The sequence below is a fragment of the Euprymna scolopes genome, chromosome 10 (genome assembly GCF_053919585.1).
Source record: "Euprymna scolopes isolate OS-2025 chromosome 10, ASM5391958v1, whole genome shotgun sequence".
NCBI lineage: Eukaryota > Metazoa > Mollusca > Cephalopoda > Sepiida > Sepiolidae > Euprymna > Euprymna scolopes.
Window position 1 is genome coordinate 25423075 of NC_136491.1, and position 27239 is coordinate 25450313.

General features: G+C 31.9%; 1 protein-coding gene across 2 annotated transcripts in view; it reads left to right on the forward strand.

Annotated features, from left to right (window-relative positions):
• The window catches only part of LOC145285867 (uncharacterized), a 510918-nt gene that overhangs the window by 256281 nt on the left and 227398 nt on the right, over positions 1–27239 (forward strand). For both annotated transcript variants that reach the window (XM_080134312.1, XM_080134311.1), the window contains one exon: positions 5627–5738. In XM_080134312.1, coding sequence (XP_079990438.1) covers positions 5627–5738 — 112 coding nt within the window. The remainder of the gene's footprint in view (positions 1–5626; positions 5739–27239) is intronic.

Genomic DNA, 27239 nt, shown 5'->3' on the forward strand with positions numbered 1-27239 from the left:
AAAGCAATCAGAGTCTGTTCCCCTTTTTTGGATTTGAAACTGGCAGTACTGATGGTTTTTTTTTTCTAATCTTCTGTAACACATGTATAAATAAAGATTAGGTTCTTGTTTTTGAAATTTTCCTCATCGAGAACTCCGCTGGGATTATCTCCCACTATATATAAGTAAATTTTTGGTACAGCAAAATGGAAGGAGAAATTTCAGAGGAAACATAATTTAATTTAAATACCAAAAAACAAGAAATGGGCAGGTGAAATTAAAATTTTAAAATTTCCTTAAGGCCTTATCGTCTGGCCCTCTAAGAGGAAACGTCAGAATGATAAATTAAAAACTAAGAAAACGAATGAGGGAAGAGGGGAATTTTGGTTTCAGTTGGAAGAACAGTGAAAAAAAAAAAAAAAAAAAAATTCTCACTGTTCAGGTGGTTTTAAATCAATGAATATCTCCAACTGATGTTTCAGAATCTTTTGTCTACACAGGCTAGGTCGAGAGTTGTTAATAACTAACGCCTCAATGATATTGAGATGATAGTTCGACCTAGCACTATATAAAACAGAAAACCACCCATCGGAATATTGATCGGCACACCTATTTATACTCAACAGGTGATTGCCAATGGCGGACTCATGAGCTTGGGAGTGCCCGGATGTTCTCGAAACCTGGTGTAGTCGAATATCCCGAGGGATATGTTGGGATATTCTCATTTCTAATCTTTGGGATGTTTTGCCAACGTAGTCAGCTCCACACTGACAAACGAATTTATAAACAACAGAGTTCTTTTGAATGGTTGGCAAAACATCTTTACGAAAAGAAGAGAAAAAGGTTCGAGTTGTGTAAACTACTCTAAGCATAGTAGCTGGAAAACAACGTTGAGTAGCAGAAGAAATCCTTTTAACAATATGAAGGCCATCAGGACCCAACCATGGTAATTTTAGATAAATGGGACAACGTGATGGACCAATATGTTTACCACTATTAAATGTAGTAATTTTACGTTCAATAGTAGATTTTATTATATTAATGGGATATCCATTATTAAGAAATATATATATATATACACACACACACACACACACACACACACACACACACACACACACACACGCGCGCACACACACACGCACACACACGCACACAGAAAAAAAAATATATATACACACACACACACACACACACACGTTCGTCGGGAGTGGAACAAACAGTTAAGAAGACTCTCCCGATTCTTTCTAAAAAAAATAGACTGACCACTGCTTGGGGTTTAGGGCCAAAAACAAGCAGATTGATACTACACTTTGATGATAGCCAAAAGGCCAAGAACAGCAATTCATCTTGTCAATATCTTCGTTTGAATTTGAATTTTGAACTCGTTATTTTTTTTTTTTTATTTTAAATGTGTATGACTGGTTCCTCACATAAGCCAATGAATTGAATAACGGATTCATTTTAAAGCTACCAACTCTGACAAAAGCCACCTAGAGTAGGCCGGAGAGTACATCTGTCTACTTCTGGGTAAAGTCCGAAATATTTTAATATAATCTATATATCTGTAAAAGTGTTTGTCTGTTTGTGTGTGTACATTTCCCTACGCAATAACTTTGTCAATTTTAAGTCTACAGACTCGAAATTTGATATACAGGGTACTGAGATTTTAGAAAATCTTTGTAATCCGGTACGAACAAAAATTTGTCTGTTAAGGAGTCAAAGTTCAACGATTTGATGTTTGAGAACTCTACCAAATTCCTCCGTCAATTTTTGGTGTAAACAATTGAAATTTTAGATATAGGTTCCTTGGACATGGATCTTACTTAATAACTTAATTTGAGCTCAAAACAATAAATGTTAAGGGGGGTCATAATAGGGGTCAAAGTTAAAAAATATTTTACCTCTGCAGTCTCTACCAAATTACTCAGACAATTTCTGGTCTAAACATTTGAAATTTGACATAAAGGGTATTCAGAGATAGGGCAAGCTTTTTAATCGGTTTGAGTCGAAAAATTTTAGGTATTAATATATAAATGTATGTTTGCATGTCTGCTTAAAACTTTCGACAGAAACGACGGATTTTCCCAAGATCAGTATCAGTTTGAAGTTCGACCTTTCAGACGACAAATATCGAAAAATTGGCTAAAAACATTAATATTTTCACCTATAACTGGGCACTTTTCTACAGGGGGGGGGGTCGCTTTTTCGCCGATATTTTTTAAAGTCATCCTCTCCTTTCGATTATCTAGCCTTAATTTTAACCTACGTCACTTCCGGTGTGGCGATGGTCGTAATAGCAAAAACGTCAGGGTTTTTTCCGTTCTTTTCCTCCTTCTCGGTATGGGTTCGAGCCTGCATTCCTACGACCACTTCTTTTTTTTACTCAACATACACATCCAAACACCCAGGCAACGCCGGGCTGAAATGCTAGTATATATATATATATATATATATATATATATATATATATATATATATATATATAAATGCTAGTATATATATATATATATAAATGCTAGTATATATATATATATATAAATGCTAGTATATATATATATATATATATAAATGCTAGTATATATATATATATATATAAATGCTAGTATATATATATATATATATATATAAATGCTAGTATATATATATATATATACAAATGCTAGTATATATATATATATATATATAAATGCTAGTATATATATATATATATATAAATGCTAGTATATATATATATATATATAAATGCTAGTATATATATATATATATAAATGCTAGTATATATATATATATATATAAATGCTAGTATATATATATATATATATATAAATGCTAGTATATATATATATATATATAAATGCTAGTATATATATATATATATATAAATGCTAGTATATATATATATATATATATATATAAATGCTAGTATATATATATATATATATAAATGCTAGTGTATATATATATATATATATATATAAATGCTAGTATATATATATATATATATATATAAATGCTAGTATATATATATATATATATAAATGCTAGTATATATATATATATATATAAATGCTAGTATATATATATATATATATAAATGCTAGTATATATATATATATATAAATGCTAGTATATATATATATATATATATATATAAATGCTAGTATATATATATATATATATATATAAATGCTAGTATATATATATATATATATAAATGCTACTATATATATATATATATATATATATAAATGCTAGTATATATATATATATATATATATATATAAATGCTAGTATATATATATATATATATATATATATAAATGCTAGTATATATATATATATATATATATATATAAATGCTAGTATATATATATATATATATATAAATGCTAGTATATATATATATATATATATATATAAATGCTAGTATATATATATATATATATATATATATATATATATATATATATATATATATATATATATGGAAACGTAGCTGTTAAAAATAATTCATCCATTTATGTTAATCGATTCTTTTTATTAGCTATTTATCTAATCAATTCGATTAAACCAGATGTAATCGATATTTCGAATCTAATTAAATTAAAAAGCGTTAATCGATATAGCAATCGAAAATCAATGAGAAATTACGAATATTGCATAATTAATGTTTAAATCGTTCCGATTGTGTTTTATGTCTGAAACAAATCTGGTATTTAATCTGTTTTTTTTTTTTTTTTTTAACATTCATTTCGTTATTTAATTGTGTGTGTGTGTTTTTTAAATTTAGATCATCTTTCCTATTAAACCTGATAAATAGAAAGAAATACGAGTGTTTTTTTATATATAAAGAACAGCTGCAGCGATCTTTACTTTTAGTAGATTATTACTTAGAGATAATGTTTCGATATTTTTTTTTTTTAATATTGGGTTGACTTCAGTAAGGGCATTCGACCTATAAAAACGTTTCTTCGTTATTGTAGCGAAATCCAACAGCCGAAAAAATGAATTTTCATAAAAACCAATAACTACTTACTGTTTTTATTAATTTGAACTAAAAGCAATGTTATCTACCTAATTTTCGTGTCACAATTAGTTAAATATTTCTGGAATCTATAATACACCTGTGTGTTTAAATGTATGTATGTATGTATGTATGTTTGTATGTCTGCCTACAACTTTCGACAGAGGCGACGGATTTTCACGAGATCGGTATCGTTTTGAAGCTCCACCCTTCGGACGACAAAAATTGAAAAATTGGCTAAAAAAATTAATTCCTTCACCCTCAACTGGGCACTTTCCTACAAGGAGGGGTTGCTTTTTTGCCGATATTTTCGAAAGTCATTTCTTTTCGATTTACTAGCCACTTTTTTTTTTGTTTTGTTTTGTTTTTTTTTTTTTGTTTTTTTTTTTTTGGAGGGTTTTTGTCACGTTTTTTATTTTTTTTCCTCCTTCACGATACGGGTTCGAGACTGCCTGCCTACTACTACTATTTTTTATTTATTTATTTATTTTTGCTCACACGTTCTCAAATCACTTGGGCAACGCCGGGCACCCATGCTAGTATTGCATAAAATACGTATTTTCATGATTCAACGAAAAAAATCTTGCTCCATGTTAGTTTTATCAAATAACTCATAATTTGAATTGGCCTAAGTTTTTGATAGCTTCAAAAATGAATTACCTCCCCTGCTAATATGCGTGTTCTTCAGTTACTATGTAAGCTAAAATAGCTGATTTCTTACAAAACTATTTTCTTTAATCATTAAGTTTCTACCTTATCGTTTTTCGTAATCTTTGGATATTTTCATTGCTACGTCATGACAATTCGATAGATACCATTAGTTTCACTTGAAATTCAATATTTCAATTTTCGAATTTAGTTACAATAACGAAGCAGGACCTAAAAATGTTGCTTCAATTAATTAAATATCTCGAGGATCCAACTTCTGACGGCATATAAGACAGACGTTAAACGAAATATGACTATGAACATTTTCAACAAAAACTTGAGACATTTCATTAGAAGAAAGAAAGAATTCTTTTTACATGTTGAGTCTCTGAATAGAATTGATTTTCGTTTTGCTTTCAGTTTTTTTATTTTATTTTTAAGATGAATTAAATATTTAAGTAAACATTTTAACCCATTACAAACAGGTAAAAGTTATCACCCGTTGACTCAGAATAAATGCCTTACAGCAAACTTCTAGAATAAATGTAATATTTTCGTGACCAATCCCTATTAATCCCATAACTGTGCATCGAACGGATACCATAATACTTAGTTCGCTGTACCTTATCTCAAAAGTCTACACAAATTTTCAGTCATGTCAGCATAGTATTTTCAGAGAAAACTTTGGGAGTAAATGTAGTATTGTTGCAAAGGACCGATAGATGTGAATATGCCAATCGACCGTACAATTAACAACGTAGACACAAAGGAAAAAAAAGACAATAACAAAGAAGAATGATAGACACTGATATTCGTATAAAGACGATGAATATTGTTTTATTTTCTGAGAATCGAAATGATAAATTGTTTGTAATGGCGATCGTATATTCAGGATGAGCCAGATCGAGACGGGATCAGTCACTGGACAATAAAACAAATTCTTCATTCCAATATTTCATTCATTTCTTTCAGGCTGTGATCACAATGGTCCCGGAGGCGTGGCAGAACGATGATTATATGGTTCCTGAGAAAAAGGCTTTCTATAAATGGAGTGCACACACGATGGAACCCTGGGATGGTCCAGGTAAGAATTATTTTGTAATTTGCATGCACATAAAAACTTATGGCATTTTTTGAAGTTCGTCTGTTCGTACACAAATAATAACATGTGATTGGTTGACATAATAGGAATAGGTAGAGTACACATTACTAAGGCAGTGGTTTTTATTATGTTAATAGTTGTAAACTAGGTAAGTGTTTGCCTGTTTTTAATTTTAAAAAATAATATAAAAACAAACATTTTTTTTTTGAATAAGTGATAATTTTTTGTTAATCTGCAAACAGACATGAAGCATATCTGAGATTAGTTCATAGCAGTTTCAAATAAAATAAAAATTTATCTCCTCTCGCAAATCAATCCGATTCGTCCACACACTGACCAATCAGCTTACAGAACGCATTGATTCCATCTGTCCACTAAGGAACTTCTTTAGCCTCTTTGTGAATCACGGTCGGTCAGTAGAAATAACTCGGCAAGCATCGAAGACAGACCTCTCGCCTGCCCCTGTCTACTGGACACTTCAGCAGAGACGATCTTCATTGAAGATAACTGCCGGCCGACCTTCAACAGCTCAAGAACTTTCTAATCATTCTTTTTCTTACCTGGACACAGCCCAACTTTCTGCCGTCGAAATAAACCTTTTCGTTGTTGTTTTAAAGGAAATTTTGTTTTTAATTCCACGACCCGTGTTCGACTACTTATTAATTCATAGGAGTGCAAACTCACATTCCTGAAAGTTTGAAGTGAATTATTTTTTGCTTAAAAATATAATTTGTATTAAGAAATACTGTTCTTGCTTTAGAAAGTATTGTTCATGCTGGAAATTTAAATTATCAAAAATAACTCTTTAGAAAAGTGTACAAAGTTTTACTTTTTCCCCCCCAATTTAATATTCGGTATAATCACATTGACACACCGGTTCCCGCTGGATTACCGCAGTTAAGCAACATTGAACTTGGTCAGTACCAGATGGGTGACAATTTGGGACTTCCAGGTGTTTTATGTGCTCTCTGCTTATCTCGGCATTGTTTCCAGTCGTTCTGAACTTGAATCGACACTGTAGGAGTCCAGTGGCAAGATCAAAGTGTAGTATCTGTTCTTCAGATGCTGCACTTCTATTTCTTGTTCTCTTTCGGTGGAGGAGAGGTCCTTCACGACTGAGACAATTTTTATTTTTGTACCTTTTCTCCACGTTAAAAAAAACGACCCTGGTGTCTAACTCTGTCCCGTGGGGAGGCATAGTAAATAGGTACACAATTACATGTATAACTGCCCTTACAGGGGGTGTCCTTTGTCTTTCGAGACTGAACGGAAACATCGTCGTATTCGAAGATATACTCCTCCATCTTAAGTTCCCATAAAGATACAGTAAAATAGCTTATTTTTCATGTTTTTCTTTTACAATTCGTCTGGTGTTGAAGCAAATACAGAATGAAAGTTTCACTTGCCAAGAGCATAGTACATGATAAGTGAATAAGAACGTGTTTTTGTTTAGCAAGCATTGCTTGTATTGTAAATTTAAATTATGCACACACACACACATATATATATATATATATATATATATATATATATATATACAAGTTAGAAAAGCATTTCATCCAAGCCATGAAAATTGTTAAACAAAATGTTTTTACTATAGGCTTTAAAAATAAAGGTACAAGATTCTATTTGAAATTTATTTATCTTCAAAGTGCACTTTTATAAATTTTACAAAGTAAGGTACAAAAAATTAATTTAAATTGAATAAAAAAAATTACCTTGGATTTATTTTATGTAATGTACATTCTGTTGCAATTTAAAAACATTATCTTTCATTTAGCAAGTAATGATATGGATATAAAATTTTCAATGATTTTTTAAGGTGCAACAGAATGTACATTACATAAAATAAATCCAAGGTAATTTTTTTTATTCAATTTAAATTAAATTTTTATACCTTACTTTGTAAAATTTATAAAATGCACTTTGAAGATAAATAAATTTCAAATTGAATCTTGTACCTTTATTTTTAAAGCCTATAGTAAAAACATTTTGTTTAACAACTTTTATGCCTTGGATGAAATGCTTTTCTAACTTGTATCTTATTTTTTTAAGATTAGATTTTTAAAACTCTCCTCTCTATTTCAGTTTGTATTTCTCCTCGCACCCCAACTCATTTTTTGCAACCCTCTCTTTGTAATATAGGTCTGAATAATGAGAATTTGAAATTTTTTAACAAAAACTTAAAAATAACATTTTAGATTAAATTTTTTTAAACTTCTTTCAGAATAGAAAATCTTTAAAATTTAATAAGGAGCATATTTCATATAGGTTTCATTAACAAATATTCAGTACATAACGAGAAAGATAGAGATGAAAATTTCAAAAGGACTGTATAACTGGTTACGCTCAATAGTAGTCCTCGCCAGCAAAAGTCTTTGTTATTGTTATTCAAAACATTTTGTGGCCTGCTCTTTCACGCGTGGACTAATATATAAGTAGTGGACGAATGTTTGTTTAAAATAGACATTTGTGGAGGTTATTTGTGGGCGACACTCCCATGGGTAGAACTGCCGACTGTTAACGCGATGGTTGTAGATTCAATCCTCGGCTTGGGAGAGGTGCTAGTCTAGCTGCACTGATGAGTTGTGATACAACGAAACAGTACTGTGTGTATATATATATATATATATATATATATATATATAGAGAGAGAGAGAGAGAGAGAGAGAGAGAAATATAGAGGAATACAAAATTAAGACTGTAAAAATATATTTCACATTAATTTATTGTTCGACAGGATACTCAAATAAGATATTTCGAAATTCCTTCATCTGCAGTTTAAAAAAAATGCGATCTTCTCACCAGAGGAAAGATATTAGCAAATGAACATTATAGCAAAGCTATGAATTTGCTGGTGATGGGGTGAATTGAAACAGAATTGCATGGAAGCTAGTTATCAATAGAAAAATAAAATTGTGCAAAGAGTTTATAAAATGAGGAAAAAAAAAATTTTAAATAAAAGGATAAATTAAAAGCAAAGAATTAAAAAAAAAAAAAAAAAAAAAAAAAAGGTATGAAGAGGTCAAGTATTATTAATCTGAAAAGATAATAGAAGACAATGCCCCCATAGGAAAAATGTGGAATTATGTTCTGGACATGCAGGCTCAAATTAAAATCCAACATGTGTGTAGCAATCAAAAAAGTTTATATTTTTTTTACAAAAGGCCCCGAGGCCACTCGAGGATAAGGGTTAATAAGTGTACAGTGGTCAATGGGACAGTGACGTAGTAATTGTTAGTGAAAATTTGGTAAATTGGATTATTTAAGTAGAACAGCTCATCAAGAACTTGTTTACGTTGGACTTGAAGATGGCTATATTATAGTCGGACGGAAAGCAGGCAAACGGAAGAGAGTTCCACAGGTGTGCAGTTCTAAGAAAAAAGCTTTGTTCATGGAATCTATGTGTAGGTTTAGGCATGGATAAAGAATGGGGGAAATTATTGATAGTGTTTTCAGCTCGACGAGTGTTTCTCGTGAAAGTTTGGCAAAGAAGAACCAAAGATTGGAGCTCAGACGAGCACTTGCCATGAAAATAATGATAAAGCAGAGACAGGCTCGCAACGTCTCTTCTGTGAGAAAGAGGTTGCAGAGAAGAGAAAACGGCATCCCCCACTAGGCTACGAAGTCTATTTTGAACTCTGTAAAGGCAGGATAAGGTCTTTCTAGCAGCTCCTGCCCAGATGTGGCAACAGTACTCCATCCTTGGACGTACCTGGATCTTATATAGGTAGAGAATTGCATCAACAGTGAGATATCTACTGGATCGAAAGAAGGATCCCACCATTTTCCCAGTGACCTTGGCAACAGATTTGATGTACATGTTCCATTTCATATCAGGAGTAATGGTCAAGCTCAGGAGCTTGTCAAAACAATCTCCCCAAGATGAGAGCCATTTATTTCAATTGATGTCAGATGGGGATCAGAGCGTTCATGACGTAAGGACAAAGTCTAATCCTATATATATATATATATATATAAAACGAAAAAACGGCTCTGTTCAGTGTTGACTGACTGGATACCCACTGTCAGGGTGCCTGCATGTGAATTTTTTGTGGTAATCTCCAACCACATCTCTCTTTAATCAGCATGGTTTAACTATGTTCATGTTTTGTTGGATGTTACGGGATTTGTTGAGGAAGAGATTTGTAGGTATAGATAAGAGAAGCCATCTTAGAAACGATTGTACACCTGAATATTTTGCTAATCTTTAATTCATGGAACTGATGTTCTAAATATATTTTAGTTTTATTTCCGTTCTACATAAGGTATTTCTAGCAACTCCTGCCCAGATGTGGCAACAGTACTCCATCATTGGATTGGCCTTTAATTGTATCAGCAATAAGATATTTACTGGAGCATGTAGAAGGATCCCACCATTTTTTCAGCGACCTTGGCAACGGATTTGATGTGCATGTTCCATTTCATATCTTGAGTAAAGGTGAAGCCCAGAAGTTTATCAAAAATATGAAGCCTCCCCAAGACGAGAGGCATTCATTTCAATTGATGCCAGATATGGAGATTCTTCCTATAATTATCTCCATATAATTATCAACAACCACTCAAAAAAACTATTTTCAATATTTGTGCTGAAAAGCAAAATAAGTGTCTATTCACAGCTGAACATTTTGTTAACCGCATTTCATTTCCTTTGATGATATGAGCCATTATTGAAAATCCATGGATTAAGGAAATTAACATAACCCTTTATATATATATATATATATATATATATATATATATATATATATATATATATATATTCCTTTTCTCAAACAATAAATTCTCAATTCGAATATGTGTCTTTATATGTTGGTTGGTTTTTTTTTGTTTTTTTTGTTTTTTCAGAATTTAAAATTTAACCACGAAACATTTATATATATATATATATATATATATATATATATATGAGAGGGGGGGTTAAGATAAATTTGACAGTTTTATCAGGAAAAAGAAAAGGCAATTGGTATCTAAAAAAAATGTAATTGTTTAAAAGAAATTCAATAGACAAGAAACTTAGAATATTGTAACAGGAGGCCGAATCCTGCTGCCACCGAAATAAAATTGTTTATTTTTGTTTTTCTTTTTTTTTTTCTATTCATCCTACGAGGGTCGTTCCGGATGTAAAGCCTCCTATTTTTTAATTACAAAAACTAAAACGTTGAAGAGCTACAAAGACGAAAGTCGTATCATTAAAACTAGTGACGTTTTATGATTCAGAATTTACTTTTCTACCCTGTTGTCACCTTTCGTAATGCACTTTTGTCAGCCTCTTTTAATGCCTCACTCATAAATGTTCTCACTCACATTGCTGTCGCCACTCTGACATCAACGAACCCATCTCCTAACTGTTCTGACGTCAAATGCATCAGCTTCATAAACGTTCAACAGTAGCTGGTGAATGTTGATCTGTTCAATCGTTTCTGCATGGAGGAATTCAATGACACATCTCTGCCTCTGATGCACGTCCAGGACAAGGGTTGCTTTCCTAGAATCTCGCAACGTCAATATCTGCAACGGAGAGATGAAACTTTCAAGTCATAAATGCATTAGTTCAGTCATGATAACAATGCAGTTTGCAATCCTCTTTGATCCATTCAGATGGAATAAAAAAAAAATATGAGCCATTACCTTTGGAACGTCCCTCATATCTATGCACTCATAAAGTTGAAATTTTTAACGTGCTTACATTAATATTAAAAGCCTACTTTTCCATTTAAAAGTTATTAAACCAAACTTCTTAATATACTCGGTCATTGATATGCGAGCAACTTTATAAAAGAGCTAAGTAATTTGCATGTCTCCCCTTGCTGTTATTTCAGATCATTTGAAACCATAGCAACAAGTTTTAGTCTCCCCTCGATCAAGGCCAGAGGTTTGGGGGGAAATATATATATATATATATATATATATATATATATATATATATATATATATATATATAAAAGTGACCTTGTCTGTGTGTATTAAAGGTCTTTACCAAACTCCTCTCTCAATTTTTGGTCTAGAGAGTTGAAACTTAATATATAAGGGGGTTGGACCTGTGGAACAAAGTCGATCTGGTTTTTAGCCAGTAAAAATAGCTGCTAAGGGGTTAAAATTTAAATAAAGATATTGACCTTGGCAGGTGTAAGTCGACTAAATCTGTTATTCGACGCATTCAGAAATATAAATTTCTACAGTGACGTTGCTTAATTTTTAACCTTATCTTATCCGTCTGTTTATAGCTTAAACGATAATGACTAAGGCTGGGGCGCTAAATGTTTTGGTTTCGATTCTAGCTGATGGCACTCGAGCATATTTTACGACCAAGTCGTACCGGGAGGTGGGCACTACTATATATTGGGTACAACATCAATACGGCATTGGCTCTATAATAATAAATACGAAATCTGTATAAATTAAATTAAAGCCTATTTTATGACCAGGTATCGCCAGGCAGCCTGCTAGTATACAACATTTTTTGTGCTAATTTTTTATTTTATTTAAACGGTAAATCAGAAAAGAAATCCACTGTCAGTATTTTTTGTGTAAAAATACATATATAAAGAAAAGAGTTTTCTATGCGTATCCCCACTTTTATTTTTATTTTAAGCACATGATAATCTATTTGTTTTTTATAGTCGAAACATTTTTATATTTCCCCGGGCAACGTCTGGATATAGGTCCTGCTAATTAAAAGTAGATTTTTTTTTTTTTTTTTTTTTACATAGGCGTCACCACTTATCAAGGCCGATCGGCCACTCAAGGATAAGGGTTAAAGAGTGTAGAGTAGTCAAAAGGACACTATAGTAATCAATAGTAATGGAAGTTCGGTAAATTTTAAACTTCAATGGAACGGCTCGTCAGAAACTTGTTCACATTGGACTTGAAGACAACCATATTATAGACAGCTGGAAAGCAGGAAAACGGAAGACAATTCCACAGGCGTGCAGTTCTAAGAAAGAAGCTTTGATCATGGAATCTATGTTTAGGTTTAGGCACAGATAAAGAGTGGGGAAAATTATTGATGTTTTCAGCTAGTCTAGTGTTTCTTGTGAAAGTTTGGCGAGGAGGGACCATAGATTGAAGCTCAGTCGAACACTTTCCATGAAAATAACGATAAAGCAGAGACAAACTCGCAACATCTCTTCTGTGAGATAGAGGTTGCAGCGAAGAGAAAAGGACATCTCCCACCAGGCCACGAAGTCTATTTTGAACCCTATCAAGGCAGGACAAGTCTTTTCTAGCAGCTCCTGCCCATATGTGACAACAGTATTCCATCCTTGGACGTATTTGGCTCTTATATAGATAGAGAATTGCATCAGCAGTGAGATTTCTACTGGATCTATAGAAGGATCCGACCATTTTTCCAGCGGCCTTGGCAACAGATTTGATGTAGGTATTCCATTTAAGATCAGGAGTAAAGGTCAAGCCCAGAAGCCTGTCAAAACTTGAGGCCTCCTGAAGACGAGAGCCATTCATTTTAATTGATGCCAGATGGGGATCAGAACGTTGATGATGTAAAGATAGAAGCTTGGTTTTAGATGCATTAAAAGTAACCAGCCACTCCTTTCCCCATTGCACAACGTGATCAAGATCAGAGGAGAGAGAATCGGAGAGAACTTGGTCGTTTACTGTCTTAGATGTGCTACCATAGATGGTTGTGTCATCAGCAAAAATGTCTACGAATGATGTAAGGATGTGATTTGGAAGATCATTAATGTAGATCAGGAAAAGAGTTGGGCCCAGGATGGACCCCTAAGGGACTCCAGCATTTATACTGTGAGCTTCTGATTTTTGCCCATCAACTACTACTCTTATGAACCTATCAGAGAGAAATGATTTAATAATTGAGAAGACATTTCCAGCTATACCATAGCTGGAGATCTTGTGAAGTAAACCTTTATGCCATACCCTATCAAAGGCCTTTGATATGTCAAGAGCAATTGCCCTAGAAAGGTTGCCTCTGTCGAGAGATTCGCTAATCCTATGAGATATAACTGTAAGCACATCTGCTGTAGATCTAGCAGAAGGAAACCATATTGTGTGTCACTAAGAAGGTTATTTTTGCTGAGATGGTTGATTACTTCTCTATTTAACACAGATTCCAGCAACTTACTCATGACGCACAGGAGACTTATTGGCCTGTACTGAGAGGGGGATGACCGATCACCTGAATTCTTAAATACAGGGCATACTGATGAGATTTTCCAGGGTGATGGGAAGCAATTTTCCTTAAGACAACGTTTAAACAGTTTTGTAAGTATGGGTGCTAGTTCTGGTTGAAGTTTTTTGAGTACTATAATTGGAATACCATCAGGGCCGGTTGCTTTACTGGAATCAAGATTTTTGATTAGCTTGGCAACATCACATACAGATATTTGTATATCATATAGTGTGTTTTCTGATACAGGAGGAAATATTGGGGGTTGGCAGCCTTGGTCGCAAAGGGTAGAATTGGCTGCAAAGTTCTTGGCAAAGAGTTTGGCTTTGTCTGATGCTGACGAGATTAACTCAGGTCCATTGATGATAGTTGGGATAGAGCACACGCTTCTGTTCAGGATTCTGTTTGCAATTTGCCAAAACTGGTGGGAACCAAGCCGCTGCTCAGCTACTTTGGACTTGACGGACTGAGCATACAACTCTCTTGCATTCTTTATTACTTTCTTACAATGGTTGCTGGCAGTCCTGAAAGCGGCTTTAGTTTCCATACATCTATTACGTTGGAAGCAGTGGAAAAAGTGATTTCTGTGCGCAATAGCAGCAGCACATTCTGGAGAAAACCATGGCTGGCTGTTAGGTTTTTGCTGGAACTTTTTCGAGGGTATGAAACGGTCTATACCTACAATTAGCCATTCTGTCAGGTCTGATACTATAGAGGACACATCCTTTTTAAACATGGAACGCAGAGGAAGATCCGATATAAATGTACGGAAACTATCCCAGTCAGCCATAGTGTATTGATATACTGTACGATGGAGAGGTACGTCTGAGGACTTATTACATTTCATTTTTATCTTAATTGATACAACTGAGTGGTCAGAAGATCCAAGAGGAGACAGAACGGAAACCGAACATAGTTCAGGGCAAGTTGTGAGAAAAAGGTCTAGGAGACTTGCATACTGGCCGTCATTGTCGGGCACACAGGTGGGTCCGTGAACAATCTGAGTGAGGTCATAAGCAATGGAGAAATCATGACAGAATCTCCCCTCATCATCGGTCTTGTTTGAGTGGGTCAACCATTCCACATTGTGAACATTGAAGTCTCCACATATGTGAATGTTAGCTGAAGGATATGCTGATAGAACTTGGTCAATTTTCTCAGATATGCTTTTAAAGATAGTAACTCTGCTGTTATGGGGACGATAGAAAGTAAATATAAATGCCGTAGTCGGAAGCACATATAGGGTAAGTTAGGATCTTCTCTGGAGATGTCCCTACCACATGGAAAGCCATCTTTTATATAGGCACATATTCCATGCCCATGGCGATCTTGGGGGTCAGATTTGGAAGCTAGGTTAGAGTATTCTTTAATTACGAACTCATCTAGGGAAATAGTCTGTCCAATTCCAGTTTCGCTTAAAAATAAAAGGTCTGGTTTAGTCTCCTGTAATTGGGTTTCAACCTCTGGAAGGTTAGAACGTAGACCCCTGATGTTGGAGAAGGAGACATGGTAGTAGGGGTCTACGTTGGAAGTTTCAGATCCGGGTTTAATCGTGTATTTTTTATTGAAACTTGTCATGATTGAATTTTGGAGTTTGTGGACTAGGTCATCAGACTTGCTTAGAGCAGGACAGAGAGGGGAAACAAAGAGAGAAAAGTAACGAAGAATTTTTTTTTTTAGCACATGATAAGGTAAAGCCATAACAATTACCCACTAGTATGGCATCGAGAGGCCCCACCAGAGACTACTGCATGGTCCAGAATCCATTCACCAAATGGCAATACAGCAGCCCCAGTACTTTGCGCCTGCTGATAGGACAGCCTCCTTAGTGGTTAATCAAAGGTTCGGGTCCCTGACTATCAGGCGGATAACGTCAGCCCAGATAAAACGTTTACCTCCAGCACCCTTACTAGTGACATGGCTACAAGGATAGACATAGAACAGAAAATTTTCGGCATCTCTGTCCACTGTTCACGCAAAATACTGCCAACCTAGAATACAGCTTTTTCTTCTCCCTTTGTCAGAAAAATCACTCATTAAAAAAATGAGGACTGAGTGACAAATAAAGAGAAGCGAGAGTAACGGGAGTTGCCGACAACGCTTCCACAAAACGTTCTCTACTCTCCTTTAAAAAAAAAAAAAATCTATTAAGTATTGTACTTAATAAAAGTCCAACTGGCGTGTTTTTTAAAGGGAACGTATGGTGATGGATTCACTTCTCACGAATTAACAATGAATACAATTTCCTAATCTGTTCATGCAATCAATTACTGAGAATTTTCACACGCACTCAATAAATTTTTTAGTTTTGTTTTTATTTATATTCGAAAGAATGTTTGGTTTAGCTTGTGTGTTTCATGGCATGTGAACTTTTTTGGAGTTGTTTAATGTCTAAACACCATATCAATATCAAACAGTTGCTTGAACAACACAATTTGCTAAATAACTCGTATGTTATATAATGTGTATGGTTACGGACGTGTGAAGAATGACGTAACTGACTATTGATGAATCGAACAATTTTGCTTATTAAATATATGGTATTTTTTTTGTTTTTTGTACATTAGGTGCACCTCCACAATTTTTTTAAAATGACGATTTTTATAGGTTTTTGACTATGCTTAATAAGAAAATCTCATTTAAATTTTGCAGAGACAAATAGTTTTCGAGATATAAAAACCTGTATTATGGACTGGCGGCCTTGTTTGTAGTGCAATGAACAAATAGGTCCAATTCCACAATTTTCTTTAAAAATGTTAAGAATGGCTTTCGGAATAAACACTCCCAACCTCCTCATGTTAAAAACGGCTTCCAGAATAAGCACCCCTTCGAACTTCTCTATGTTAAGAACGGCCCTCGGAATAAACAAATATCTTTTTTAAAATCTATATATTAATAGGATAGCCTGTATGTTATTTATTTTGTGTTTCACGCTTCCATCTGAGTGACTTTCGTTTGATTGTTATGGACTTCCATTTCTTGTAATGAATAATTTCACCAAGAATTCTTCATAGGTTTCGGTTTCGATTATATATATATGAATTTAGGAAAACTCGTCCCGGGAAAACTCGTCTCGGGAAAACTCGTCTCGGGAAAACTCGTCTCGGGAAAACTCGTCTCGGGAAAACTCGTCTCCGGAAAACTCGTCTCGGGAAAACTCGTCTCCTTTCGCTAGGTAGGAAAACTGGTCCCTAATTGAATAAATATCGATTGAAAACACATTTTATGATCGTTCTTGAAGGAGATATTGTTTTTTAAAATAAACTATAGCCCTCCCCCCATAATATTTTTAAAAAAATATTTTTACTTGTTTAATGTTTTTTTTTTGTTTTTTTTTTATTAAATAAAATCGATTTTCTAAGTGTCCGTTTTCTACCTAACTGGCTAAGTTCTTAGTGGTTTAACTTATTTTAAAGCATTTATTATGTTCATACAAAGTTAATTACAAATTTTTTTTTGTTCTTATTTTAACGAATGTTTTTTGGAGTCATAAAAACAATAAAAAAAAAAAAAACCCAAAAATTAAAAAACAGGGAGCGATTCGATTCTTCGTTACGCTTTTGGTTTTGTTTTTTAATTTAGATAGTTTTTTGTTGTTATGTTTTTGTTTTCTGTCATACCAAATGCACTCATGCGTTATTTAAAATTATGATTTTATCAATTATCAACATTCATTGTCGTCCTGTCAAATTTTGCAAAAATTAACTAATAAATTAAAAGCGAAATATTTTTTGACGCGAGAGATGCCATGTGCTAACAATCTCTCGTTAACTCATTTTTAATTTTTTTAATTTTTACTTCAAAATTCTAAAATCAATCATCAAGAGAGAAAGTAATGACTAAATAAATTTATTAATCAATTTTATTGAAAACTCCGCTATCGTTTATCTAGAATCTTTTTAATTTCATTTTTTGTTGGTTGCTTTTCGAAGGGAGATATAGGTTTTATCCCCCCCCTCTCTCTCTAAATTATATTTTAAAAAATATTAAAATTTATTATTTTCTTTTTAAAACCAAATCTCCCTCAGTAATTTCTTTAATTTTCTATTTTTTAGCGATTATCAAGACCCCCTAAGCATTATTTCTCGTTCTCTCGTAACACTCGACCGACATGTTTTTTGTTTGTTTTCTGGGGTTTTTCTTTACCAAATAAACGATTCCAAATAAATAAACAACATAGTCGGCGAGGTAGAAAAATCGATTTTACCCTTTTATAAACAACAGTATATAAGTAAATTCTTTTTATATTAATATAAAAAAAAATATGCGGTCTCGTTTATGAACATAATAAACGCTTTTATTAAAAACACAAAAAAAAAACATTAAACAAGTAAAAATATTTTTAAAAAAATATTATGGGGGGGGGGCTATAGTTTATTTTAAAAAACAATATCTCCTTCAAGAACGATCATAAAATGTGTTTTCAATCGATATTTATTCAATAAGGGACCAGTTTTCCTATCTAGCGAAAGGGGACGAGTTTTCCGGAGACGAGTTTTCCGGAGACGAGTTTTCCCGAGACGAGTTTTCCCGGGACGAGTTTTCCCGGCACCTATATATATACTAGCAGGGGTGCCCGGCGTTGCTCGGGTGTTTGGAGGTGTATGCTGTGCAAAAAAAGCAAACAAAAACAACAAAAATGGTTAATTTTTTTAAACTTTGACCCCTATTATGACCCCTTAAAATTTATTGTTTCGGGCTCAAATCACTTTATTAAGTTAGATCCAGGTTCAAGGAACCTATATCTAAAATTTCAAGTGTCTAGACCCAAAATCGTCGGAGGAGTTTGGTAGAGTTCTTAAAGGTCAAATCGTTGAAATTTGACCCCTTAACAGCCAAATTTCTGGCTGACACCCGTCACATCGATTTTCCCAAATCTCAGTACCCGGTATTTCAAATTTCGAGTCTATAGACTAAAAATTGAAGAGTTATTGCGTAGGGAAATGTACACAGACAGACAGGCACGGTCACTTTTATAGATATATAGATATATATATTAGTCATGGGACGATTTAAAAAATTTTCCCGATTCCGATCCAATTATCGATTCTGTTCTAAACTTCCGATTCTTTTATATTTTATAGAAATTTAATTAGAGATTTGTTGACATTTTTAATTTATTTATTTTTATTTTTTTTTTTTGTAAATTTTCAAATTATTACATAACCGCTCCCCCCCATTCTCTAATGTTTTCCTTGTAATTGATTAAAAATTGTAAGACAAGAAAAGATTTATTTTGATTTAAAACAAAGCCAGATGGTTTCAGTTCGTCGTTAGTGTACAACATGCTACTTGAAAGTTTTCATAAACAGTTGAAAATAGTCGACGACTAGCAGGCCAAATGAGAAAACGATGTAAGAACAAAATATTAACACCCCCCTCCCATTGTTACGAACGAATTTCTAAATAATAATGTTACTATTTAGAATACCATTTTTAACGGTGCCTGGAAAATTCGTACCCGGAATATTCGTTCATTTTTGCTAGGTAGGAAAACTGGTCCATTATTGAATAAATATCGATTAAAAACACATTTTATGACCGTTCTTGCAAGAGATATTGTTTTTAAAGGTGACTACGCACCGCCATGATATTTTTAAAAATTATAAACCATATATTTATTTTAAAATATTTTTTTAGTTTTAACACCTTGTGTTATTATGGAACAAAAAAAGAGAAGGAAAACACTTATGTATTATCAAAGAAAGCAAATATTTTCTTCAGAAGAATTTAGTTTAAACAATTCTTGTAATATTATGAAACAAAAAAAAAAGACGGTACTTATGTATTTTGGTACCGCGCTGAAATAATACCGTTATTATTTCGAAAGCCATTCTAAACATGGGGAGGGGTTTGTGACTATTCTGTGCTTCCACCTAACACTTTAATAATAAAAAAAGATATCGTGAAACTTGAATTTAACCTGAAAAAACTATTTAAAAATAGTGCGGTACCAAAAATACAAGAAGTGTTTTCAATACTTATGTATTATTTGATAATATAAGACGTCTTTGTTTGTTAGTTTAAGTCATTTGGGGGGGGGCATTTCTGCAGTATACAGACGGCGGATATTGTTAGGGGGCGATAACTCCAATTTCCTCTTGGTCAAATAACGCGGCAAATAAGTAACAAACAAGATTTTTTCCGAACAGAAAAATATTTGAAAACCAAAACATTTATTGTATAAAAATGTATCAATATATAATTGTAAAAATATTTATTTAAAAGACTACGTAAAAAAAATATAATTTTAATAAAACAATTTTGTAATGAAAACAACATTGGATTTTTATAATGTAAAATAGCTTCTTTTTTTTTTTTTTTTTTTTTTTCAAACAAATAAATAATTTAAATGAAACATGTTCTTCAATTAAAGAAACTTGGAAGGGTCAACAAAAATTCATAACTTAAATGTTTTCACCTGGCGACAGTTTAGTGAAACGCACCAAGAAAAGATGGCCGCATATTGCAGAAGTGCATTTTAATGTTTCGTGAACACAAAAAGTATTAAAACTAAATTAAGTTTTTAAAATATAATATTTTTTTTTATTATTTGATAACACAAGAAGTATTTTCTTTGTTTCGTAATAACACAAGAATTGTTAAAAACTAAAGTAATTGTTTGAATAAATATATGGTTTTGTTTTTCGTGTCTTCCGTTCGGTTTCGTTACATAATCAACCGTATCAACTTCCGGTAGCTTGATTTTCCCCCCAAGCAGTGATCTTGGACATTACCTAAAAATATACAAATCTATTTTCTTTTGGAGGGAGGTCGTTTTAAAACTATATCTACCACAATATTTTCCTTAATTTTTTATTTTTGAGCGATTATCGAGACTCCTAAGACATGATCCTCTTATATCGGACATTTTTTGTCCAAAAGTAACAATCGATTTTGCTTGTTTTTTTTTAAATAAATAAACTCTTTAAAATAAGTTGAACCCCCTATAAACTTAGAAAGCTATGCAGAAAACAAACACTTAGAAAAATAAATTTTATTTTTTTAAAACAGTAAAAAAGTAAAAATATTTTTAAAAAATATTAAAAACAAAATCTCCTTCAATAACGGCCATAAAATGTGTTTTCAATCGATATTTATTCAATAATGGACGAGTTTTCCTACCTAGCAAAAATGGACGAGTTTTCCTAAATTCTTTTTAACATGGGTAGGGCGTGAACATTGTTAGCTATTTTATGCCTTCCTTCTATGAATGAAGTTTAAATTTTATTTTAATTACAAAAATTTAGTGGATTATTAAATTGATTTGCCTTGCTGTAAAAACAAAAAAAAAAACGAGAAAATAATAATTATAATAATAAATTTGTAGATTTACACTCTCAGCTAAATTTCCATTCCAAAATGAAATATTACTTTAAAAAAAAAAAAAAAACTTAATGGAAAGAAAAAACAATCATTTTAGTATTTAAAGTGGATGATCAATTTCGAACATAAATTTGGCGTAAAATAATCGGTAATTCTTTTGGGGGGATGCCAGCACGCCAGATTTCAATCCGCCATTTTGGTTCGCCAAAAAGGACGCCAGTACATGATAAAAACAAATTTCTACAGAAAAAAAAAAACTTGTACATTTTTATCTAGCGAATAAACATAATATTACATAGGAAAACCTCACGTTTATTATTTTGAAAATCCAACAACGGAGCTGAAGTGTTTTGTTTCTAAAACAAAACTAACTTTTTTGATAAATTTCTCCGTAGCGTAACGGGAAAATATTTTTCTACTGGAATAAAAATGAATAAAGTCTATTTTTACAAGAACATTTATACATTTATCTAGCCAATAAACATAAAATTACGTCTGAAAAGCTATGTTTATTATTAAAAAACAAAAAACAAAAAAAAACTTATATTCTAATACGAATTTAGGTAAAAATGGCAACCGTAAAAACAGCACTGGTAAAGATGAAACCGGAAAAAATGGCACCGGTAAAAACTTCAAAAGTCAATATATAGGTAAAAATGGCACGTTGACAACGGAAACGTAGAAAGGTTCGAGAAGTGCGAGCTAAGATCTCATTCCTCTAGTTTAAAATCCTCCCCGAAAATAAAATTAAATATTTTTAATAGACATTTACACAGGTAGGGGTGGGTTTAGGCTTTTTAAATAGGGGCTAATCACGGTTAAAGTAAAATTGGAAATGCTTTTGTTATCGGTAAATATGGCAGCGGTAAAATTTTATTTAGACTTTTCAGATTATTATGCATAAAAACAACAGTAAATAACTATAAATATATATTTTTTTTGCAATATACTGCGGTCTGTACTCTTGTTTTTGAACAGAATAAACGCTTTTAAAATAAGTGAAACCACTAACAACAGCCAGTGAGGTAGAAAACGAACACTAAGAAAATCGATTTTATCTTTTTTGAAACAGTAAACAAGTAAAAGTATTATTTTTTTTTTTAAATATTATGGGGGTATAGTATCGTTTAAAAACAATATCTCCTTCAAGAACGATCATAAAATGTGTTTTCAAACGATATTTATTCAATAATGGACGAGTTTTCCTACCTAGCAAAAATGGACGAGTTTTCCGAACACCACCAAAAAACACACTTTAAAAGAAGTTTAAACACAAATTTATTCAGGTATGTCTTTCCTTTGGTAGCATTTATTTGTTAAGTATTTGTTTTTTATTTCTTTTCTTTTTCTGTTAATTACAGTAACAAATGTCCCAATCCAATTCTTATTTTTTAGGTAAATGTATAAGTTTAAATGTATGTATAATTTCCTTTGTAATTAAGAAAATCTTCAAAGTACTTTTTCTTTATATATCTCATCCAAGATTTTGATATTTTCACTTGCGTTCAAAGTGCCAGTGCTTTAATTATTTCAGAAGAAGCCGACGGGAGACGCCGACAATGTACAGCTGGCGTCAATGAAATTTAAAAAAAAAAAACCTTCCAAAGGATTTAAAACCTTATAATTAAGTGAACTCCCTCGGGTGAGGTATATAGTCAATTAGCGACTAGATGCTAAAAATTTGGAAAAGGAATAGGTCAATTATCCCTCGATAAATAATCAATAGATAAAAGAAATTAAATGCCTCGAACCAACGTTTAAATCTGTAAATGAGATTTATAACCCATTCCGCGGTTCTTCTCAGTCTTGTAAATGAACAACTTCCAAAAAAAAAAAAAAAAAAAAAAAAAAAAACAATTTTTGCTTGTTTCATTTTTTATTGTCAAAAAAAAAATTAAAAGAATCGGTTTGGAATAGAAAATTAGGTTATAATTTTTCCGATACTGATTCCCCAAAAAGTTCCGATGTTTCCGATTCCCAATTCCGATTAATCGTCGCAACCCTAATATATATATATACTAGCAGGGGTGCCCGGCGTTGCTCGAGTGTTTGGAGGTGTATGCTGTGCAAAAAAAGCAAAAAAAACAAAAAAAATGGTTAATTTTTTAAAACTTTGACCCCTATTATGACCCCTTAAAATTTATTGTTTCGGGCTCAAATCACTTTATTAAGTTAGATTCAGGTTCAAGGAACCTATATCTAAAATTTCAAGTGTCTAGACCCAAAATTGTCGGAGGAGTTTGGTAGAGTTCTTAAAGGTCAAATCGTTGAAATTTGACCCCTTAACAGCCAAATTTCTGGCTGACACCCGTCACATCGATTTTCCCAAATCTCAGTACCCGGTATTTCAAATTTCGAGTCTATAGACTAAAAATTGAAGAGTTATTGCGTAGGGAAATGTACACAGACAGACAGACACGTTCACTTTTATAGATATATAGATATATATATTAGTCATGGGACGATTTAAAAAATTTTCCCGATTCCGATCCAATTATCGATTCTGTTCTAAACTTCCGATTCTTTTATATTTTATAGAAATTTAATTAGAGATTTGTTGACATTTTTAATTTATTTATTTTTATTTTTTTTTTTTAAATTTTCAAATTATTACATAACCGCCCCCCCCCATTCTCTAATGTTTTCCTTGTAATTGATTAAAAATTGTAAGACAAGAAAAGATTTATTTTGATTTAAAACAAAGCCAGATGGTTTCAGTTCGTCGTTAGTGTACAACATGCTACTTGAAAGTTTTCATAAACAGTTGAAAATAGTCGACGACTAGCAGGCCAAATGAGAAAACGATGTAAGAACAAAATATTAACACCCCCTCCCATTGTTACGAACGAATTTCTAAATAATAATGTTACTATTTAGAATACCATTTTTAACGGTGCCTGGAAAATTCGTACCCGGAATATTCGTTCATTTTTGCTAGGTAGGAAAACTGGTCCATTATTGAATAAATATCGATTAAAAACACATTTTATGACCGTTCTTGCAAGAGATATTGTTTTTAAAGGTGACTACGCACCACCATAATATTTTTAAAAATTATAAACCATATATTTATTTTAAAATATTTTTTTAGTTTTAACACCTTGTGTTATTATGGAACAAAAAAAGAGAAGGAAAACACTTATGTATTATCAAAGAAAGCAAATATTTTATTCAGAAGAATTTAGTTTAAACAATTCTTGTAATATTATGAAACAAAAAAAAAGACGGTACTTATGTATTTTGGTACCGCGCTGAAATAATACCGTTATTATTTCGAAAGCCATTCTAAACATGGGGAGGGGTTTGTGACTATTCTGTGCTTCCACCTAACACTTTAATAATAAAAAAAGATATCGTGAAACTTGAATTTAACCTGAAAAAACTATTTAAAAATAGTGCGGTACCAAAAATACAAGAAGTGTTTTCAATACTTATGTATTATTTGATAATATAAGACGTCTTTGTTTGTTAGTTTAAGTCATTTGGGGGGGGGGCATTTCTGCAGTATACAGACGGCGGATATTGTTAGGGGGCGATAACTCCAATTTCCTCTTGGTCAAATAACGCGGCAAATAAGTAACAAACAAGATTTTTTCCGAACAGAAAAATATTTGAAAACCAAAACATTTATTGTATAAAAATGTATCAATATATAATTGTAAAAATATTTATTTAAAAGACTACGTAAAAAAAATATAATTTTAATAAAACAATTTTGTAATGAAAACAACATTGGATTTTTATAATGTAAAATAGCTTCTTTTTTTTTTTTTTTTTTTTTTCGAACAAATAAATAATTTAAATGAAACATGTTCTTCAATTAAAGAAACTTGGAAGGGTCAACAAAAATTCATAACTTAAATGTTTTCACCTGGCGACAGTTTAGTGAAACGCACCAAGAAAAGATGGCCGCATATTGCAGAAGTGCATTTTAATGTTTCGTGAACACAAAAGGTATTAAAACTAAATTAAGTTTTTAAAATATAATATTTTTTTTTATTATTTGATAACACAAGAAGTATTTTCTTTGTTTCGTAATAACACAAGAATTGTTAAAAACTAAAGTAATTGTTTGAATAAATATATGGTTTTGTTTTTCGTGTCTTCCGTTCGGTTTCGTTACATAATCAACCGTATCAACTTCCGGTAGCTTGATTTCCCCCCCAAGCAGTGATCTTGGACATTACCTAAAAATATACAAATTTATTTTCTTTTGGAGGGGGGTCGTTTTAAAACTATATCTACCACAATATTTTCCTTAATTTTTTATTTTTGAGCGATTATCGAGACTCCTAAGACATGATCCTCTTATATCGGACATTTTTTGTCCAAAAGTAACAATCGATTTTGCTTGTTTTTTTTTTAAATAAGTAAACTCTTTAAAATAAGTTGAACCCCCTATAAACTTAGAAAGCTATGCAGAAAACAAACACTTAGAAAAATAAATTTTATTTTTTTAAAACAGTAAAAAAGTAAAAATATTTTTAAAAAATATTAAAAACAAAATCTCCTTCAATAACGGCCATAAAATGTGTTTTCAATCGATATTTATTCAATAATGGACGAGTTTTCCTACCTAGCAAAAATGGACGAGTTTTCCTAAATTCTTTTTAACATGGGTAGGGCGTGAACATTGTTAGCTATTTTATGCCTTCCTTCTATGAATGAAGTTTAAATTTTATTTTAATTACAAAAATTTAGTGGATTATTAAATTGATTTGCCTTGCTGTAAAAACAAAAAAAACGAGAAAATAATAATTATAATAATAAATTTGTAGATTTACACTCTCAGCTAAATTTCCATTCCAAAATGAAATATTACTTTAAAAAAAAAAAAAAAAAAAAAAAACTTAATGGAAAGAAAAAACAATCATTTTAGTATTTAAAGTGGATGATCAATTTCGAACATAAATTTGGCGTAAAATAATCGGTAATTCTTTTGGGGGGATGCCAGCACGCCAGATTTCAATCCGCCATTTTGGTTCGCCAAAAAGGACGCCAGTACATGATAAAAACAAATTTCTACAGAAAAAAAAAAAACTTGTACATTTTTATCTAGCGAATAAACATAATATTACATAGGAAAACCTCACGTTTATTATTTTGAAAATCCAACAACGGAGCTGAAGTGTTTTGTTTCTAAAACAAAACTAACTTTTTTGATAAATTTCTCCGTAGCGTAACGGGAAAATATTTTTCTACTGGAATAAAAATGAATAAAGTCTATTTTTACAAGAACATTTATACATTTATCTAGCCAATAAACATAAAATTACGTCTGAAAAGCTATGTTTATTATTAAAAAACAAAAAACAAAAAAAAACTTATATTCTAATACGAATTTAGGTAAAAATGGCAACCGTAAAAACAGCACTGGTAAAGATGAAACCGGAAAAAATGGCACCGGTAAAAACTTCAAAAGTCAATATATAGGTAAAAATGGCACGTTGACAACGGAAACGTAGAAAGGTTCGAGAAGTGCGAGCTAAGATCTCATTCCTCTAGTTTAAAATCCTCCCCGAAAATAAAATTAAATATTTTTAATAGACATTTACACAGGTAGGGGTGGGTTTAGGCTTTTTAAATAGGGGCTAATCACGGTTAAAGTAAAATTGGAAATGCTTTTGTTATCGGTAAATATGGCAGCGGTAAAATTTTATTTAGACTTTTCAGATTATTATGCATAAAAACAACAGTAAATAACTATAAATATATATTTTTTTTGCAATATACTGCGGTCTGTACTCTTGTTTTTGAACAGAATAAACGCTTTTAAAATAAGTGAAACCACTAACAACAGCCAGTGAGGTAGAAAACGAACACTAAGAAAATCGATTTTATCTTTTTTGAAACAGTAAACAAGTAAAAGTATTATTTTTTTTTTTAAATATTATGGGGGTATAGTATCGTTTAAAAACAATATCTCCTTCAAGAACGATCATAAAATGTGTTTTCAAACGATATTTATTCAATAATGGACGAGTTTTCCTACCTAGCAAAAATGGACGAGT